The 20,715-nt window shown below is 46.4% G+C and overlaps 1 protein-coding gene across 49 annotated transcripts in view; it reads right to left on the bottom strand.

Annotated features, from left to right (window-relative positions):
* Nucleotides 1–6,716: 6,716 nt before the first annotated feature.
* The window catches only part of GARNL3 (GTPase activating Rap/RanGAP domain like 3), a 56,146-nt gene continuing 42,147 nt past the window's right edge, over nucleotides 6,717–20,715 (bottom strand). For 22 of the 49 annotated variants that reach the window (XM_040648995.2, XM_040649023.2, XM_040648997.2 and 19 more), the window contains 5 exons: nucleotides 14,751–20,553; nucleotides 13,935–14,136; nucleotides 11,530–13,834; nucleotides 10,087–10,238; nucleotides 6,717–9,004 (listed from right to left, as the gene is read on the bottom strand). In XM_040648995.2, the coding sequence (XP_040504929.1) occupies nucleotides 20,397–20,553 (157 nt within the window). In that variant the 3' untranslated portion in view covers nucleotides 6,717–9,004; nucleotides 10,087–10,238; nucleotides 11,530–13,834; nucleotides 13,935–14,136; nucleotides 14,751–20,396. Of the gene's footprint in view, nucleotides 9,005–10,086; nucleotides 10,239–11,529; nucleotides 13,835–13,934; nucleotides 14,137–14,750; nucleotides 20,578–20,715 lie in introns of those variants that run through there. The other 27 variants (XM_040648984.2, XM_040649021.2, XM_040648991.2 and 24 more) reach the window with 4 other exon arrangements.

The following is a 20,715-nucleotide window of genomic DNA, read 5'->3' as shown; positions in this document are numbered from 1 at the left end:
ACCCTAACCCTAACCCTAACCCTAACCCTAACCCTAACCCTAACCCTAACCCTAACCCTAACCCTAACCCTAACCCTAACCCTAACCCTAACCCTAACCCTAACCCTAACCCTAACCCTAACCCTAACCCTAACCCTAACCCTAACCCTAACCCTAACCCTAACCCTAACCCTAACCCTAACCCTAACCCTAACCCTAACCCTAACCCTAACCCTAACCCTAACCCTAACCCTAACCCTAACCCTAACCCTAACCCTAACCCTAACCCTAACCCTAACCCTAACCCTAACCCTAACCCTAACCCTAACCCTAACCCTAACCCTAACCCTAACCCTAACCCTAACCCTAACCCTAACCCTAACCCTAACCCTAACCCTAACCCTAACCCTAACCCTAACCCTAACCCTAACCCTAACCCTAACCCTAACCCTAACCCTAACCCTAACCCTAACCCTAACCCTAACCCTAACCCTAACCCTAACCCTAACCCTAACCCTAACCCTAACCCTAACCCTAACCCTAACCCTAACCCTAACCCTAACCCTAACCCTAACCCTAACCCTAACCCTAACCCTAACCCTAACCCTAACCCTAACCCTAACCCTAACCCTAACCCTAACCCTAACCCTAACCCTAACCCTAACCCTAACCCTAACCCTAACCCTAACCCTAACCCTAACCCTAACCCTAACCCTAACCCTAACCCTAACCCTAACCCTAACCCTAACCCTAACCCTAACCCTAACCCTAACCCTAACCCTAACCCTAACCCTAACCCTAACCCTAACCCTAACCCTAACCCTAACCCTAACCCTAACCCTAACCCTAACCCTAACCCTAACCCTAACCCTAACCCTAACCCTAACCCTAACCCTAACCCTAACCCTAACCCTAACCCTAACCCTAACCCTAACCCTAACCCTAACCCTAACCCTAACCCTAACCCTAACCCTAACCCTAACCCTAACCCTAACCCTAACCCTAACCCTAACCCTAACCCTAACCCTAACCCTAACCCTAACCCTAACCCTAACCCTAACCCTAACCCTAACCCTAACCCTAACCCTAACCCTAACCCTAACCCTAACCCTAACCCTAACCCTAACCCTAACCCTAACCCTAACCCTAACCCTAACCCTAACCCTAACCCTAACCCTAACCCTAACCCTAACCCTAACCCTAACCCTAACCCTAACCCTAACCCTAACCCTAACCCTAACCCTAACCCTAACCCTAACCCTAACCCTAACCCTAACCCTAACCCTAACCCTAACCCTAACCCTAACCCTAACCCTAACCCTAACCCTAACCCTAACCCTAACCCTAACCCTAACCCTAACCCTAACCCTAACCCTAACCCTAACCCTAACCCTAACCCTAACCCTAACCCTAACCCTAACCCTAACCCTAACCCTAACCCTAACCCTAACCCTAACCCTAACCCTAACCCTAACCCTAACCCTAACCCTAACCCTAACCCTAACCCTAACCCTAACCCTAACCCTAACCCTAACCCTAACCCTAACCCTAACCCTAACCCTAACCCTAACCCTAACCCTAACCCTAACCCTAACCCTAACCCTAACCCTAACCCTAACCCTAACCCTAACCCTAACCCTAACCCTAACCCTAACCCTAACCCTAACCCTAACCCTAACCCTAACCCTAACCCTAACCCTAACCCTAACCCTAACCCTAACCCTAACCCTAACCCTAACCCTAACCCTAACCCTAACCCTAACCCTAACCCTAACCCTAACCCTAACCCTAACCCTAACCCTAACCCTAACCCTAACCCTAACCCTAACCCTAACCCTAACCCTAACCCTAACCCTAACCCTAACCCTAACCCTAACCCTAACCCTAACCCTAACCCTAACCCTAACCCTAACCCTAACCCTAACCCTAACCCTAACCCTAACCCTAACCCTAACCCTAACCCTAACCCTAACCCTAACCCTAACCCTAACCCTAACCCTAACCCTAACCCTAACCCTAACCCTAACCCTAACCCTAACCCTAACCCTAACCCTAACCCTAACCCTAACCCTAACCCTAACCCTAACCCTAACCCTAACCCTAACCCTAACCCTAACCCTAACCCTAACCCTAACCCTAACCCTAACCCTAACCCTAACCCTAACCCTAACCCTAACCCTAACCCTAACCCTAACCCTAACCCTAACCCTAACCCTAACCCTAACCCTAACCCTAACCCTAACCCTAACCCTAACCCTAACCCTAACCCTAACCCTAACCCTAACCCTAACCCTAACCCTAACCCTAACCCTAACCCTAACCCTAACCCTAACCCTAACCCTAACCCTAACCCTAACCCTAACCCTAACCCTAACCCTAACCCTAACCCTAACCCTAACCCTAACCCTAACCCTAACCCTAACCCTAACCCTAACCCTAACCCTAACCCTAACCCTAACCCTAACCCTAACCCTAACCCTAACCCTAACCCTAACCCTAACCCTAACCCTAACCCTAACCCTAACCCTAACCCTAACCCTAACCCTAACCCTAACCCTAACCCTAACCCTAACCCTAACCCTAACCCTAACCCTAACCCTAACCCTAACCCTAACCCTAACCCTAACCCTAACCCTAACCCTAACCCTAACCCTAACCCTAACCCTAACCCTAACCCTAACCCTAACCCTAACCCTAACCCTAACCCTAACCCTAACCCTAACCCTAACCCTAACCCTAACCCTAACCCTAACCCTAACCCTAACCCTAACCCTAACCCTAACCCTAACCCTAACCCTAACCCTAACCCTAACCCTAACCCTAACCCTAACCCTAACCCTAACCCTAACCCTAACCCTAACCCTAACCCTAACCCTAACCCTAACCCTAACCCTAACCCTAACCCTAACCCTAACCCTAACCCTAACCCTAACCCTAACCCTAACCCTAACCCTAACCCTAACCCTAACCCTAACCCTAACCCTAACCCTAACCCTAACCCTAACCCTAACCCTAACCCTAACCCTAACCCTAACCCTAACCCTAACCCTAACCCTAACCCTAACCCTAACCCTAACCCTAACCCTAACCCTAACCCTAACCCTAACCCTAACCCTAACCCTAACCCTAACCCTAACCCTAACCCTAACCCTAACCCTAACCCTAACCCTAACCCTAACCCTAACCCTAACCTAACCCTAACCCTAACCCTAACCCTAACCCTAACCCTAACCCTAACCCTAACCCTAACCCTAACCCTAACCCTAACCCTAACCCTAACCCTAACCCTAACCCTAACCCTAACCCTAACCCTAACCCTAACCCTAACCCTAACCCTAACCCTAACCCTAACCCTAACCCTAACCCTAACCCTAACCCTAACCCTAACCCTAACCCTAACCCTAACCCTAACCCTAACCCTAACCCTAACCCTAACCCTAACCCTAACCCTAACCCTAACCCTAACCCTAACCCTAACCCTAACCCTAACCCTAACCCTAACCCTAACCCTAACCCTAACCCTAACCCTAACCCTAACCCTAACCCTAACCCTAACCCTAACCCTAACCCTAACCCTAACCCTAACCCTAACCCTAACCCTAACCCTAACCCTAACCCTAACCCTAACCCTAACCCTAACCCTAACCCTAACCCTAACCCTAACCCTAACCCTAACCCTAACCCTAACCCTAACCCTAACCCTAACCCTAACCCTAACCCTAACCCTAACCCTAACCCTAACCCTAACCCTAACCCTAACCCTAACCCTAACCCTAACCCTAACCCTAACCCTAACCCTAACCCTAACCCTAACCCTAACCCTAACCCTAACCCTAACCCTAACCCTAACCCTAACCCTAACCCTAACCCTAACCCTAACCCTAACCCTAACCCTAACCCTAACCCTAACCCTAACCCTAACCCTAACCCTAACCCTAACCCTAACCCTAACCCTAACCCTAACCCTAACCCTAACCCTAACCCTAACCCTAACCCTAACCCTAACCCTAACCCTAACCCTAACCCTAACCCTAACCCTAACCCTAACCCTAACCCTAACCCTAACCCTAACCCTAACCCTAACCCTAACCCTAACCCTAACCCTAACCCTAACCCTAACCCTAACCCTAACCCTAACCCTAACCCTAACCCTAACCCTAACCCTAACCCTAACCCTAACCCTAACCCTAACCCTAACCCTAACCCTAACCCTAACCCTAACCCTAACCCTAACCCTAACCCTAACCCTAACCCTAACCCTAACCCTAACCCTAACCCTAACCCTAACCCTAACCCTAACCCTAACCCTAACCCTAACCCTAACCCTAACCCTAACCCTAACCCTAACCCTAACCCTAACCCTAACCCTAACCCTAACCCTAACCCTAACCCTAACCCTAACCCTAACCCTAACCCTAACCCTAACCCTAACCCTAACCCTAACCCTAACCCTAACCCTAACCCTAACCCTAACCCTAACCCTAACCCTAACCCTAACCCTAACCCTAACCCTAACCCTAACCCTAACCCTAACCCTAACCCTAACCCTAACCCTAACCCTAACCCTAACCCTAACCCTAACCCTAACCCTAACCCTAACCCTAACCCTAACCCTAACCCTAACCCTAACCCTAACCCTAACCCTAACCCTAACCCTAACCCTAACCCTAACCCTAACCCTAACCCTAACCCTAACCCTAACCCTAACCCTAACCCTAACCCTAACCCTAACCCTAACCCTAACCCTAACCCTAACCCTAACCCTAACCCTAACCCTAACCCTAACCCTAACCCTAACCCTAACCCTAACCCTAACCCTAACCCTAACCCTAACCCTAACCCTAACCCTAACCCTAACCCTAACCCTAACCCTAACCCTAACCCTAACCCTAACCCTAACCCTAACCCTAACCCTAACCCTAACCCTAACCCTAACCCTAACCCTAACCCTAACCCTAACCCTAACCCTAACCCTAACCCTAACCCTAACCCTAACCCTAACCCTAACCCTAACCCTAACCCTAACCCTAACCCTAACCCTAACCCTAACCCTAACCCTAACCCTAACCCTAACCCTAACCCTAACCCTAACCCTAACCCTAACCCTAACCCTAACCCTAACCCTAACCCTAACCCTAACCCTAACCCTAACCCTAACCCTAACCCTAACCCTAACCCTAACCCTAACCCTAACCCTAACCCTAACCCTAACCCTAACCCTAACCCTAACCCTAACCCTAACCCTAACCCTAACCCTAACCCTAACCCTAACCCTAACCCTAACCCTAACCCTAACCCTAACCCTAACCCTAACCCTAACCCTAACCCTAACCCTAACCCTAACCCTAACCCTAACCCTAACCCTAACCCTAACCCTAACCCTAACCCTAACCCTAACCCTAACCCTAACCCTAACCCTAACCCTAACCCTAACCCTAACCCTAACCCTAACCCTAACCCTAACCCTAACCCTAACCCTAACCCTAACCCTAACCCTAACCCTAACCCTAACCCTAACCCTAACCCTAACCCTAACCCTAACCCTAACCCTAACCCTAACCCTAACCCTAACCCTAACCCTAACCCTAACCCTAACCCTAACCCTAACCCTAACCCTAACCCTAACCCTAACCCTAACCCTAACCCTAACCCTAACCCTAACCCTAACCCTAACCCTAACCCTAACCCTAACCCTAACCCTAACCCTAACCCTAACCCTAACCCTAACCCTAACCCTAACCCTAACCCTAACCCTAACCCTAACCCTAACCCTAACCCTAACCCTAACCCTAACCCTAACCCTAACCCTAACCCTAACCCTAACCCTAACCCTAACCCTAACCCTAACCCTAACCCTAACCCTAACCCTAACCCTAACCCTAACCCTAACCCTAACCCTAACCCTAACCCTAACCCTAACCCTAACCCTAACCCTAACCCTAACCCTAACCCTAACCCTAACCCTAACCCTAACCCTAACCCTAACCCTAACCCTAACCCTAACCCTAACCCTAACCCTAACCCTAACCCTAACCCTAACCCTAACCCTAACCCTAACCCTAACCCTAACCCTAACCCTAACCCTAACCCTAACCCTAACCCTAACCCTAACCCTAACCCTAACCCTAACCCTAACCCTAACCCTAACCCTAACCCTAACCCTAACCCTAACCCTAACCCTAACCCTAACCCTAACCCTAACCCTAACCCTAACCCTAACCCTAACCCTAACCCTAACCCTAACCCTAACCCTAACCCTAACCCTAACCCTAACCCTAACCCTAACCCTAACCCTAACCCTAACCCTAACCCTAACCCTAACCCTAACCCTAACCCTACCCTAACCCTAACCCTAACCCTAACCCTAACCCTAACCCTAACCCTAACCCTAACCCTAACCCTAACCCTAACCCTAACCCTAACCCTAACCCTAACCCTAACCCTAACCCTAACCCTAACCCTAACCCTAACCCTAACCCTAACCCTAACCCTAACCCTAACCCTAACCCTAACCCTAACCCTAACCCTAACCCTAACCCTAACCCTAACCCTAACCCTAACCCTAACCCTAACCCCTAACCCCTAACCCCTAACCCCTAACCCCTAACCCCTAACCCCTAACCCCTAACCCTAACCCCCCACCCTCTAATTCTATCTTACCTGTACACCTACCTTTTCCACTTACCGTCAAGTGGAATCCAAGTCAAGGTCGTGATGAATGAAGGCACACCACAGAGTTAGATTACGCAAGTACTAGTTTATTGCAGCACTCTTTCCTCAAGACATGACTCCTACAAATGTACCCACGTTACAGAATCTCTTGGATGTTGACAAACGCAAACAGCTATTCTGTACAATTCCATGTTCTAAGACACTGTTTACAGGCACAGCACCCACATATTCCATACATTTTAAGGCATGGTTAACATTAACACATATGTCAGACTAACAAGACAATGGTCAAAAAGCATCCACATCTAATAAATGACATTACATTCACACTAACATTATGTACTGCAGCCCACCTCAGCAGCAGAGCAGATCTCAGCCCACCTGAAGTAAATGCAAGTCTCAGACTGGCCAGGAAGGGGCGCAAATGGCCTCCGCTGGCCTCGGGCGTTGGTTACGGGGTTGGGTTAGCCCTGCGGTACAAACAAACAAAGCAAAGCTAACCCAACCCCGTAAGCAAGGCAAAGCTAAAGCCAATTTGGCTGAGATCAATTGACTGCACCTGCCAAAATCAGCGCAACTCTCAGAATGGCCACAAAGGGGCGCGAGTCTCAGACTGGCCGGGAAGGGGCGCAAATGGCCTCCGCTGGCCCCGGGCGTTGGTTACGGGGTTGGGTTAGCCCTGCGGTACAAACAAACAAAGCAAAGCTAACCCAACCCCGTAAGCAAGGCAAAGCTAAAGCCAATTTGGATGAGATCAATTGACTGCACCTGCCAAAATCAGCGCATCTCTCAGAATGGCCACAAAGGGGCGCGAGTCTCAGACTGGCCGGGAAGGGGCGCAAATGGCCTCCGCTGGCCCCGGGCGTTGGTTACGGGGTTGGGTTAGCCCTGCGGTACAAACAAACAAAGCAAAGCTAACCCAACCCCGTAAGCAAGGCAAAGCTAAAGCCAATTTGGATGAGATCAATTGACTGCACCTGCCAAAATCAGCGCATCTCTCAGAATGGCCACAAAGGGGCGCGAGTCTCAGACTGGCCGGGAAGGGGCGCAAATGGCCTCCGCTGGCCCCGGGCGTTGGTTACGGGGTTGGGTTAGCCCTGCGGTACAAACAAACAAAGCAAAGCTAACCCAACCCCGTAAGCAAGGCAAAGCTAAAGCCAATTTGGATGAGATCAATTGACTGCACCTGCCAAAATCAGCGCATCTCTCAGAATGGCCACAAAGGGGCGCGAGTCTCAGACTGGCCGGGAAGGAGCGCAAATGGCCTCCGCTGGCCTCGGGCGTTGGTTACGGGGTTGGGTTAGCCCTGCGGTACAAACAAACAAAGCAAAGCTAACCCAACCCCGTAAGCAAGGCAAAGCTAAAGCCAATTTGGATGAGATCAATTGATTGCAAAGCTAAAGCCAATTTGGCTGAGATCAATTGACTGCACCTGCCAAAATCAGCGCAACTCTCAGAATGGCCACAAAGGGGCGCGAGTCTCAGACTGGCCGGGAAGGAGCGCAAATGGCCTCCGCTGGCCCCGGGCGTTGGTTACGGGGTTGGGTTAGCCCTGCGGTACAAACAAACAAAGCAAAGCTAACCCAACCCCGTAAGCAAGGCAAAGCTAAAGCCAATTTGGATGAGATCAATTGATTGCAAAGCTAAAGCCAATTTGGATGAGATCAATTGATTGCAAAGCTAAAGCCAATTTGGATGAGATCAATTGACTGCACCTGCCAAAATCAGCGCAAGTCTCAGAATGGCCACAAAGGGGCGCGAGTCTCAGACTGGCCGGGAAGGAGCGCAAATGGCCTCCGCTGGCCTCGGGCGTTGGTTACGGGGTTGGGTTAGCCCTGCGGTACAAACATACAAAGCAAAGCTAACCCAACCCCGTAAGCAAGGCAAAGCTAAAGCCAATTTGGCTGAGATCAATTGATTGCAAAGCTAAAGCCAATTTGGCTGAGATAAACTGTTTGTAAAGCTAAAGTCAATTGGGTTGATGCAAAATGACAGCACACGCTGAAATCAGTGTGACTCTCAGCATGGCCGTGAGTCTCAAACATCCTGGATGGAGCACAAATGGTCTCTGTCCAGCTACAGGATGTCAGTTACGGGATTAGGGTCAGCCACGCTAGCAAACTCAAAGCGAAGGTGACCCAACCGCATGAGTGAGGCAAACCCTTTGATGTGCTCTCCCTTGAAATTCTCTGAAAGATTGCAGCCGGCTACTTGGACGGGTACATTGCTTGCTAGATGAAGAAGTAGCTGAACCACCTGGCCTAATGAGTGCTGCTCAGTCCTGTTAAATGCAGCAGGTATGCCATCCTGAGTGCTCTTCAGGTCTGTTCTGTCCAATATCTTCATTGAAGACCTGCATGACAGCATGGAGTGCACCCTTGGTAAGTTTGCTGAGGGCGTTGCATCAGATTAGCACTATGTTGGGAGATAAGAGCTAATTAGGGTTGAGGTGAAGGTATTAGGGTTAGGTTTATTAGGATAATGCTCAGAGTGACTGTTAGGGAAGGTCAAGGCAAAGACAACAACACCAAAGGAAACACCAAAACAGAGGGCAAAGGCATAGACAGCTCCCAAGGGAAGGCAATGTCAAGGCAAAGGGAAAGCAAAGGCACAGAGAACACCAAAGAGAAGACCTCCTCAGAGGCCAGGCCCAAAGAGAGGGCCTCAGAGAACGCCACAACAGAAACCAAAGAGAACACCGAGGAGAAGGCCAAAATGAAGGGCAAGGTCCATGAAAACGCTGCAGGGAAGGCCAATGCAGAAGGCCAAGGGCAATGGCCAAAGAGAATGCAGCACAGAAGGCCAAAACCAAAGGCCAAACAGAACACTGTAGGGAATGTCAAAACAAGAGGCCAAAGAGAACACTGCAGGGAATGCCCAGGCAAGGGCCAAGAGAACATGGCAGGAAATGCCAAAACACAAGGGCAAGAGAATGCTGCAGGGAATGCCAAAACTGAATGCTGAAGAGAACACGGCAGAAGAAAATGAAGTTCAATAGCCAAGAGAACGTGGCATGGAATGCAAAAACAGGAGGACAAGGGAATGCCAAGGTAAGGGCCAAGAGAACGTGGAAGGAAATGCCAAGGAAGTGGCCAAGAGAACACGGTAAGAAACGCCAAAACAGAAGGGCAAGAGAACACTGCAGGGAACGCCAAAACTGAATGCCAAAGCAAATGCGGCGAAGAAAGCCAAGGGTAACGGCCAAGAGAACGTGGCACGTAACGCAAAAACAGCAGGGCAAGAGAATGCAGTAGGGAACACCAAGGGCAAGGGGAAGGAGAACACTGCAGTGAAAGGCCAGAGCCAAGGAGAACGTGCAAAGAATAGGACACGCAGCCTTTGGGGCACCCTAAAGTGCAGAACGGAGCTCTGGGAACCCTACCTTGTGTCTCACTAAGTAAGGGGTAAACACTGGTGGGTGTGCATTGCCCTTACCTGCTGGGCAGACAATTACCAGTCAGCAAAGTGGGGTTCCAGGGCATCCCAGGAAATGCAGCTTTCGGTTGCTTGCTGTTCCCATGAAGACCTGCACATCTCTCCGAGCAGTCCTTACAGCACTCAGGAGCACCGCAGCTCTCCGCTGCCACCTGTTGGACACAATGCAGTAATGAAAGCGCCGCCCCACATATGTAGGGCTGCACCCTGTGTGCACTGCTCTAAGGATGACACAAGGGAGCATTAGGAATATAATGAATGGTGTGTATAGGTTTTAAGTTACAGTTAGTTTAACAGTTGTTTTCCACACTACCATTAGGATTAAGGTTACTTGATGCAAGTATCACAAAGTATATACCATAATGTAATTATCATTAGAGCACACATTAAGCTATGGGTTCAGTCAAGATTAACATTAACACTGCCTCCCAGCCAATCCCAGAGAGCCAAAGGCAAAGGCAAGCAGAACTCCCACGGAAAGCCAGGGAAAAGGCAAAGCAAACAGCTAAGGGAAAGGCAAAAGCAAGGAGAACACCCAATGGAAAGCACCAAGGTGAGGGTAAGGGCAAGGAGAGCACAGCAGGAAAGGCCAAGGGCAAAGGCCAAGAGAACACAGAAAGAAACACCAAAACAGAAGGCTAAGGGAATGTGGCATAGAACGCTCAGGCCAGGGCAAGGGCTAGGAGAACATGGCAGGCCGTGCCAAAACAGCAGGCCGTGCCAAAACAGCAGGCCGTGCCAAAACAGCAGGCCGTGCCAAAACAGCAGGCCGTGCCAAAACAGCAGGCCAAAGAGAATGCAGCAAGGAAGGCCAATGCAGAAGGCCAAGAGAAGGTGGCTGGCAACAGCAGAACAGGAGGCCAAAGAGAACACTGCAGGGAATGCCCAGGCAAGGGCCAAGAGAACATGGCAGGAAATGCCAAAACACAAGGGCAAGAGAATGCTGCAGGGAATGCCAAAACTGAATGCTGAAGAGAACACGGCAGAAGAAAATGAAGTTCAGTAGCCAAGAGAACGTGGCATGGAATGCAAAAACAGGAGGACAAGGGAATGCCAAGGTAAGGGCCAAGAGAACGTGGAAGGAAATGCCAAGGAAGTGGCCAAGAGAACACGGTAAGAAACGCCAAAACAGAAGGGCAAGAGAACACTGCAGGGAACGCCAAAACTGAATGCCAAAGCAAATGCGGCGAAGAAAGCCAAGGGTAACGGCCAAGAGAATGTGGCACGTAACTCAAAAACAGCAGGGCAAGAGAATGCAGTAGGGAACACCAAGGGCAAGGGGAAGGAGAACACTGCAGTGAAAGGCCAGAGCCAAGGAGAACGTGCAAAGAATAGGACACGCAGCCTTTGGGGCACCCTAAAGTGCAGAACGGAGCTCTGGGAACCCTACCTTGTGTCTCACTAAGTAAGGGGTAAACACTGGTGGGTGTGCATTGCCCTTACCTGCTGGGCAGACAATTACCAGTCAGCAAAGTGGGGTTCCAGGGCATCCCAGGAAATGCAGCTTTCGGTTGCTTGCTGTTCCCATGAAGACCTGCACATCTCTCCGAGCAGTCCTTACAGCACTCAGGAGCACCGCAGCTCTCCGCTGCCACCTGTTGGACACAATGCAGTAATGAAAGCGCCGCCCCACATATGTAGGGCTGCACCCTGTGTGCACTGCTCTAAGGATGACACAAGGGAGCATTAGGGATATAATTAATGCTGTTTATAAGCTACTTAATGGGGGTCAGGGGATGGGAGGAAGAGGCATGGGGAGGAAGAATGGTCTGGGTCGGAAGGGACCTCAAGGATCATGAATCTCCAACCTCCCTTCCAGGCAGGGCCAATATCATACAGGGTATCATACAGATTAGGAAACAAATAGCATCTCCTGACAATTGGGATGAGTTATATGGAGAGATCCCGACCATAGTCATCCAGAAGAGGACAACCCTTTCTTTTTTATTAACACAAACCCAGATCTTCTGCTGAAACAGAAATGACAGTAAGACCCTGGGGTAGTCAGCCGTGATGTGCTCTGAGAGTGATGCCCTGGGATCCATTTTCACTGACGAATCAGTAAGGGAGATACATGAGAGAAGCAGCAAACAGGAACAGAATACCTGTGGTCAGTATGCTCAAGTGGTGCAGACTGTATTATACTGAGTGAGGTTGAAGCAAATGGCCACTGGGGTTCAGGAGTGTTCTTCAGGTCCCGGCTGATGCACCTCACTCTATCATCAGCCATGAGGCTCATTGGGATGAGATAACAGACCCCCTGCATTGAGGTGAGCCCCTCGCAACCCCATTCAATCTCTAAGTGAGCTTCCTACAGTCATCGCAAACCTACCTGCACACAAGCAATGCACCAACATGGGACTCGTGATGTTCCATTACCTGCTCCACAGGCCTCACACCACCGATTAGAGGAGCCCTAACAATCCTTAAACCCCATTGAGCAGCAAACTGAGATCAGAAGAGAGAATATAATTTAAAAGGAACATGCTGCCGGTGGATGCGAGAGGCAGCACCAGCGGGGCGTCCCCCACTTCAAGGGGCACTTCTCCTGTCTCACCCAGGGCAGCCTCTCTCCTCAGCTGTTCTTCTGCTCAGGGTCTGGACTCTGTGTACCATTGGCACACCACATCTGCCTGGCCAGAGCGAGACATGGAGGCCAAGGGGAGCTCCTACTTGGAAATAGAGGGTGGGAAAGATGGTGTAATGCAAGTAGAACACCCCTGGAAAGCCCAGTGAGCATGAGTACAAACTGACACCAATCCCATCAAACCACCGGAAGAGCAAGAACACTCTCTGGGAGCAATACATCTTGCCAGACAAGATCAAGTGTGGATGTTGGTGTCCAGCCTTGGCTGTGGCTTCCAGCTGCGTCCACCAAGGTCCTCAGTGGAGTCCTCACACCGCCTGGAAGAAGTCCTGGTGTCCAGAACCTTCTGCTCAACACTGAACCAAAAACAAACAGATCAGCATCAAGCAAAGAAACAACAACAACGTAGCCCTTCCCAAGGCTCAGCACTCACCCAACCAAACAGCCAGAGCAACCACCAGGCACAGACCCCTCCCCTTCAGCTTCCAGCCTTTAAATGAGCTCAGGGTGGGCTCTGGCTCCACCCAGTCCCACCTCCAGGTTAATTACATCACCTGTGCACCAGCTGTTTAAATCCTGCACCAGGTTGTCAATCATTGCTTCCAGCCCTTACATTACAGTTTTCCTATTGACAGAAGGCTCTAGAAACCAATATCTTTCAAGTAAGAACAGTAAGTAAAAGAAACAATACTGAACTCAAAAAGAAAAAAAAGAGATCAAGGTTTGGTGGAATCAGCAGTGGGTACTGAGATCCCACCAGAACTGAGGAGCCCTAAAGATGGGTAAAGGAAGAACAGCCAGTGACAGCAAGGTGAGCACAAAGGACAACCAACACCAAGCCCACAGGACCTCTGCAAGCATGGGAATGACCTCACGGGTCAGCAGAGCTTGCCAGACAAAGGAAGGAGTGGATCTTGGCGTCCATCTCAGGCTGTGGGTTCCTACTGTGTCCACCAAGAGCCTCAGTAGAATCCTTGCACCGCTCGGGAGGGTCACAACTCTCCACTGCCACCTGATGGACACAAGATAAGGTAAGTAGAGATCACCTTCTGGTAAGGATGAAGGAATCACTTACCCCTTTCCAAGGATCAGGGCACATCCAACGTTGCAATCTGGGGAGACCAGGAATAACAACGGCATCTGATGGTTGAGTCTCCAGTCCTGGAAGGAAAGAAGAAACCTTCACATTTGGTGCTGAACAACATGGGATAAGAAGAAATAGTGAGCATTCTAAGAACCCCAAGTAATACGCAGCACTTACCAGCAAACTGTTTTGGTGCTTACCAAACAGCCAGAGCAACCACCAAGCACTGATCCTCCCCCTTCAGCTTCCAGCCTTTAAATGAGCTCAGGGTGGGCTTTGGCTCCTCCCCTTCCCACCCCACAGGGGAATTGCTTCCACCTGTGTTCCCTGGGCTGTTCACACCCCCATCAGATGCTCCATCACTCCTTCAGGCCTACACCTAACAGTTTAGACAGAATCAGAAACATTAACAGAATTAGAAATAGAAAACAAATAGGAAAAAGAATTAGAATTGGAAAAAAATAGGTAAAGATTTATCAAGTGAAGAAGAAATAGAACTAGTAAAGGAATTGGAAAAACAGTTGGAAGAATGAATTACACAGAATAATTTGAATAAGAAAAAGAAATTGAAAAGGAACAAGAATTGATAAAAGAATTCAAATTAGAGGAAAAAAAAGAAACAAATAGAAAAAGAAAAAGATTTAGAAAAAGGAAAAGAATTTGAACGTGGGAAAGAATTAGAGATAGAAAAAGAGGAAGAATATGAAGAAGAAAAAGAAACAAATAGAAAAGAGAAAAGATTTAGAAAAAGGAGAAGAAGGAAAAGATCTAGAATAAAGGAAGATAAGAATTAGAAAATGAATCAAAGAAAAGGAATTCGACAAAGAAATTGGAAAAAAAAAGAAATTGGCATAGAAAGAATGAGAATATAGTAGGAAATAATTGAGAAAGAGAGAATAAAATAAGAAATAGAGAAATAATGAGAATGAGAAGAATTAGAAACAGAATTATGACAGGAAAAGGAATGTGAAAAAATTGAAAGCATTGACAAACCAAACAGAAATCGGGAGGGGGCGAAAAGGCGGGGCTTAACCGACGAGGGGGCGTGGCTTAACCGAGGAGAATTTAATGCTCAGCGAGATCCCTGCGCATACGCCAGCTACGGCACCAGAGTGCGCATGCGCCATATTCGGGAGCGGTCTGCGCATGCGCCAGCTCGGCGTGAACACTGCGCACGCGCCGCTCCCCGAGACAGTACCGCGCATGCTGTAGCTTCGATACCGTGCTGCGCATGCGCCAGCTCGGAGTGAATGTTGCGCGTGCGCCATCCCCGAGACGCCACCGCGCATGCGCCAGCCCGGAGTGAACACTGCGCATGCGCCACCCCCGAGATCGCACCGCGCATGCTGTAGCTCCGATACCGTACTGCGCATGCGCCAGCTCTCTTATAGTGTTAACTTAAGGGGTAAAAGTCTAGCATTGGAGAAGGTCTGAGTCAACAAGGCCCAGAAACAAACCCATCCTGGATTGGTTCTTGGCAAAGAGGGATAGAGCTTAAGGTCAATCTCTTGGGTGTAACAGTACTTAAATGAACAACAGGTTTAAAACATTTTTAGAGAACTATAGTAATCCCTGAACCGAATTTAGAAAATCTATTAGCCCTACAAGTGTCAAAGGAAGAACTGATGTAAAATTTATTACATATGAAGGAGTAAATCATTTCTTCCTCCTCCACAATAACAATAAAGCGCACTTAAAACATTTCCAGCTGTGGTAGGAATGTTTCTATTTAGATGCTACATCTAAAACACAAAGCATATGCACTATCACATGACATTAAACACAGTGGTAATACATCGGTATTTAAGACAAGTGATAGTAAAGAGGTTTTGATCACAGACTCAGCATCTGTCTTAACACCGCGGTTACTGAAATACAAAACAGCCTTCTAACATTCAAAGTCTCTGTTAAAGCTGCCATTGCAGGTCAGTTACACTTTCTGCAAAAACCTTTGGAGAGAACATTTTCCGTTCGATCAGTTAATTATGTAATAGAGCAATAAATAAGAGAAAAAATAATCTCAGTTTTTTTCCTCAGATCATATCCTAATATAATTTTCAGTAGCAAACAAGTACTCAGTCAGTTGCAGGTCTGCAACGATAAAGTGAAGCAGCTAGGCATTAAGCAGACTGCTGAAATGGCTGTGCTCAATTGTAGTAACAGTATCCATACTTTCTATCCTGCATGCTTGCTGCATCCTGTCACAGAAGCTTCCTCGTATTGTTAATGCAGTGTATTTATTTCTCAGAGTATAACCTGTTTCCCCACAAAATCAGGCTATGCCTCAATTTCTGAGAAAAGTGCTTTTACAAAATTAGCAAGCACTGGGCACATGACATCAAAATTGTTAATAATGACACTAGTCAGTATGACTAACACACACACACACACACACACACAAAAAGCCAGAATAAATTAGAAGAACCAGCTCCAAACTAGGAAACAATTGTAACGAGAATAGGTCACACCTGTCCTTTGTAAACCAAGCAACTGAAGTTCTTAATCACATACGTTCATTCAACCTGGAATCTATCTTTTGCCATCATGGGAGCACTTAGCCCTTCCATGTTGCCATGTTGTACTTCAGTGTTTCTCTTTCTACAGAAGGAAACATTTCATACTTTCTATTTCTGAGACTGGAAAGAAAGGACATTTAGTCTGGAACACAGGTAGGTTCATCTCTGTTCTTTAGTTCTGTATGGGAACTGTTGAATCACAGCCTGAACCTCTGATTGACCACCTGAGGTGAGCGCTGAGTCAGCTGCAGGGGCACAGGTGAACGCAATTTCACCTGAGTGACCGGAAGGGGTGGAGCCTGGCTCCATCCCTCCTAGACCCCATTTAAGTGCTGACTCCCAACAAGGAAGGATCTTTATCTGGAGATCCCTTCTCTTGGAGCCCTTCTGCAAGCCTAGGACACAGGTAAGATCTTTATTTCATTTCTCCTTTGAAATGCAGTAATCTCTCTGGTCCTATACCTGTTTGCCATACAAGTTCCTAAGTGCCAAACTGTATGCACACCTTGGGAAGGACTCATCAAGCCTCAGCCTTAAGTGCCACATATTATACACGTGGGAAGGAATAAACTAACGTGTACCAGGGCTCTTGAGTCCCACTCAAAGTTGTGACAGTTTATAGGCATGTTATAAAGTTAATGTAATAGAAGGATGATGAGTTACTGAAAATGCTGCTTATTCATTCTTGAATTGAATCAAAATTCAATAACGTGATACTGAACAAGCTGCTCTAGTTCATGCTGTTTTGAATGGAGATATCTGGGGGTGAGTTTTGGGCTAGATGATCTCATCTGGTCCCTTCCAACTTTACCTATTCTGTGATTCCGTATGTTATTACTGATGCTGTTGAAGAGGTACAAATCCATTTTAAATTAGCTGCCTGTTCAGTCCTGCTGCTTGCACTAAAGTAAAACAGGTGCATTACAGGAAATTCCTATAACTTAGTCAGACTAAGGTACTGTGCAGAAGTGATGACAATTCCAGACAGGAAAGGAACTAACGTGGCTTCAAGGCACTGGAGTGAACAACAGCATAGCAGTCCATTCCAGACTTCCAGGAAGCCATTTCATTTTCCCTGGTCACTTGACATTGGTCTGAAAGAAAGATTACAGATGTATTAAAACCTTGTCCTGTTTTGAGACTGCTAGTTCTGAGGACAACAGCTCATCACACAAAGATGCACATAACTTGTGAGAGTCTGATAAGACTGTTTTAAGTCAACGGAAACCACATCCTTGTACAGTGTATATTTGTCAGTTGTACTAGCAGCTTCACATTATGTGTTACTTTGTCTTTTAGGTAAGAAAAATGTCATAAAGAATTTCACAGTTTGGTTCTCATAGCTTGCATCAAACAAAATCCAAGCATAACTACCGCATTCCCTGTCTTATACCCACACTCCAGGACACACTCTTACTGTAAGTAGTAAATGACATGAATGTGACCATAAAGCCTTAGTTACCACGTCTAGGAGTAATATTAAAAAAAACCACACAAAAAACCCAACCCAGCATTGCCTGACCCCTCTTCATCTCCTTTTACTAGGTCTAATATTGTTCTTACATACCTATATGACATACCAATTACAGAAGCAAAAGTGGTATTGTTAAGGCACTACATACATTAGGAATGGAGACAGGTAGTTCTTCCACTGTTCAGATCTTGCCTGTCCTATATGAGTATGAATTCTTTTAGGTCTGGTAGTTTCCAATGTGACTTACATAACAGTTGATCCATTAAGTCATGCTGTATCATAAAATTCAGCTGGTGAGTTAGAAGAGGCAGCATTAAGACAAGTGAGTTGACACAGGAACTATGTTTCTGTCCTCAAACTATTCCAACATCTTGTTCCAGATAAATACCATGAAGCTAGTCTTTTTATTTTTTGTCTTGCATAAAATGTCAAGTTTCTGCTGTATTCATTACAATCCTTTTGCCACTTTCTAGTATTGGCTAGATGTCATCAATGCTGCTATTACAGGCAGAACTACAAAGCTTCTTTCTGTTGGCACTGTTGTGGTTCTGCTTAAAGAAAGCAACTCTTGCCTTATACCCCCTCCACGTATAGTCATGTCTTAGTTTGACACAGGGGTCCAGTACTGTCAAGCTGTCTCTATTCTTCTTCAGTGTTCCATCTATAAGGGTCTTTCCACGTCTTTTCAAGATATACCTAAACATGTTTGTTCAGGTTCTTCACTCATGTTAAATCATGCTAGAATAACAGAAGTGAGCTTCTGCAGCACATTCAAGATGTGATATTCTAAAATCACTAAGCAAGGTTTCCAGTTAAAATATTCTTTTAAATCAAGCCTGAGTTTTGCAGCAAACTGATACAGACTTCAAAAACACTGACACAAAAGAAATTAAATACTACACTCAGACATTAGCAATGCTTCTGCTTTCTAAAAATATTTAAGTGCGAACAGTGCTTCCTAAAGTGGATTCATTAAGCCCACAAAAGTGTTCACAACTTCCAGCAGGATAAGGACCATACGATACTTTCAGACCCATTTTTCTTAAACCTCAAGTGACCAGATAAATAAGTTGGGTTAAAGGGTCTCTGGAAACATTCTGAAAAAGAATTACAAGCTCCTGCAAAGAGTTTAAGGTGGTACTTCCTTTCAGAAGTTTATTAAGGCTCACCCCACATGTCCATGGTTGCCAAAATACTAAAAAAAAAAAAGATATGAGCAGCCACTGGTTAATACTGCTTCTGCTCCTGAACTAGGTACTGCTAAAATTATTGCTGCTTTTCTTGATCAAGAATAAGAAGTGATTCTTTCAAGTTATGGCCTTGCATATTTTCTTAGGTGGAGATATTAATCCATCATAATACAATAAACAGGGCATGAAAAACTTTGCAAAAGTTTCATATTCAGACAGGCAGAAGCAAAAGGCACAAATCACCAGATTGTCATGCTTACATGTACTACATTAAAAAAAAAAAAACAAGGATACAGAATCATGTCTACGTAAGGAGCAAGAAATACCTGCTAATAAAGCCCACATCTTTATATATAAAAAGCCTGGAAACATCACATTTTTATGAAAAACAAACTCTTCCAAAATATTGTTTAATATTGACTTTTTGGCATAGAGGGAAGGGTAAAAAAAAAAAAAAATCAAGCTTAATGATGAAATCTTGTCCTTTAACAAAACAAAAGATTTTATATGGCTATTTCATCATAGAAAACTAGCTTCCTAGCAGTAAAATTTTAGTCTGAATCCACTTAGAAAAATGTCAATCTGAAGCACCGAATTCTATTGTTGGTGCAAGAGCAAACAACAACAAATTTTGATGCCTGCACAGGAATCTTTCTGTAGTCAGAAAGAAAATTAGGGGGTGGCTTCTGGCTGTAATGAGGAAATCCGAAGGTGCATTACAGAAAAGTTATTCCAGTAGATGGAGAAATACAGTATAATTTTGACTTGAAATTTTTAAGGAAGATTTTGTTTGTTTGTTTTTTAAATAAAACTCCCTCTGCTCAAAGATTCTTAATGCCAAAACATTTTTCAAGTTCTTCTAAAAATACGTACACAGACAGGTCAGAGAAAACAGCATGTTCATATGTCACCTGATCTTTATAGAATATTCTTGATTCTTCATTGAACAAAACACAGCTGCATCATTTCAAGGACAGACTGCACTGTTTGGAAAGATCTTGCCTAGACAGTTGTGGGTTTTTTTAGCTTAAGATTGAAAATACAACAACAAAAGGAGTGATTTTCATTACAAAATTCTTCCTACATTGCACACACTGTTGTAAAACAATTCACGACATTAGTAACAGCAATTAACTTCACGGAATGCTACTTCAGGTAGCTCAGAATAAGTAATACTTTTTATTTAGTTCAATTTCAGCCTATAGCTCTCATTGATAACCTACCTTTAAAATACCACAGAAAAGTAATGGTTCATTAACTGAGATGAGAAAACATACAGACGTCAAAGATGTAAGCTTCACCAAACCAGGCTAAGCAAGCCAGAACAACATGAGACTTACAAAGATTAATCACCAATACTTCCAGCCACATTTTACCACTAGAAGCACTGCTTGTGACATTCCTACAGAGCTCACAGAGTTGTGAGAAAAGGTGAAGTAAGGAACAGTCTTGTCTGTCTTCACTTCAAGTCAATGATGTCTTCATCATATAAAGAAGTCAGATGAAATGGATAGCTAAATGGTGAGCTCTCCTCCCTGTTTGCTACAGAATCAGGATCTGAACTAGTGGAAAGATGACGACCCTCAGAATAGCTTTCGAAAGAGGCTGAGATTATTCTGCAAAGATGAAGACAAAAGTCACTAAAAAAAAAAATTACACAGAAAAGGGCAAGTATGGTCAATGGCTATTTCTGGATACAATCAAGTCATCCTAAAGACAGATCATTAAAACTGCGTTTCTCACTGTTTAACTCTGCTTCCATAACAATTCTTATTAAA

The sequence above is a fragment of the Gallus gallus genome, chromosome 17 (assembly GCF_016699485.2).
Source record: "Gallus gallus isolate bGalGal1 chromosome 17, bGalGal1.mat.broiler.GRCg7b, whole genome shotgun sequence".
Classification (NCBI taxonomy): Eukaryota; Metazoa; Chordata; class Aves; order Galliformes; family Phasianidae; genus Gallus; species Gallus gallus.
The sequence above is the reverse complement of the archived record's forward strand: the minus strand, read 5'-3'. Positions and strand labels throughout refer to the sequence as shown.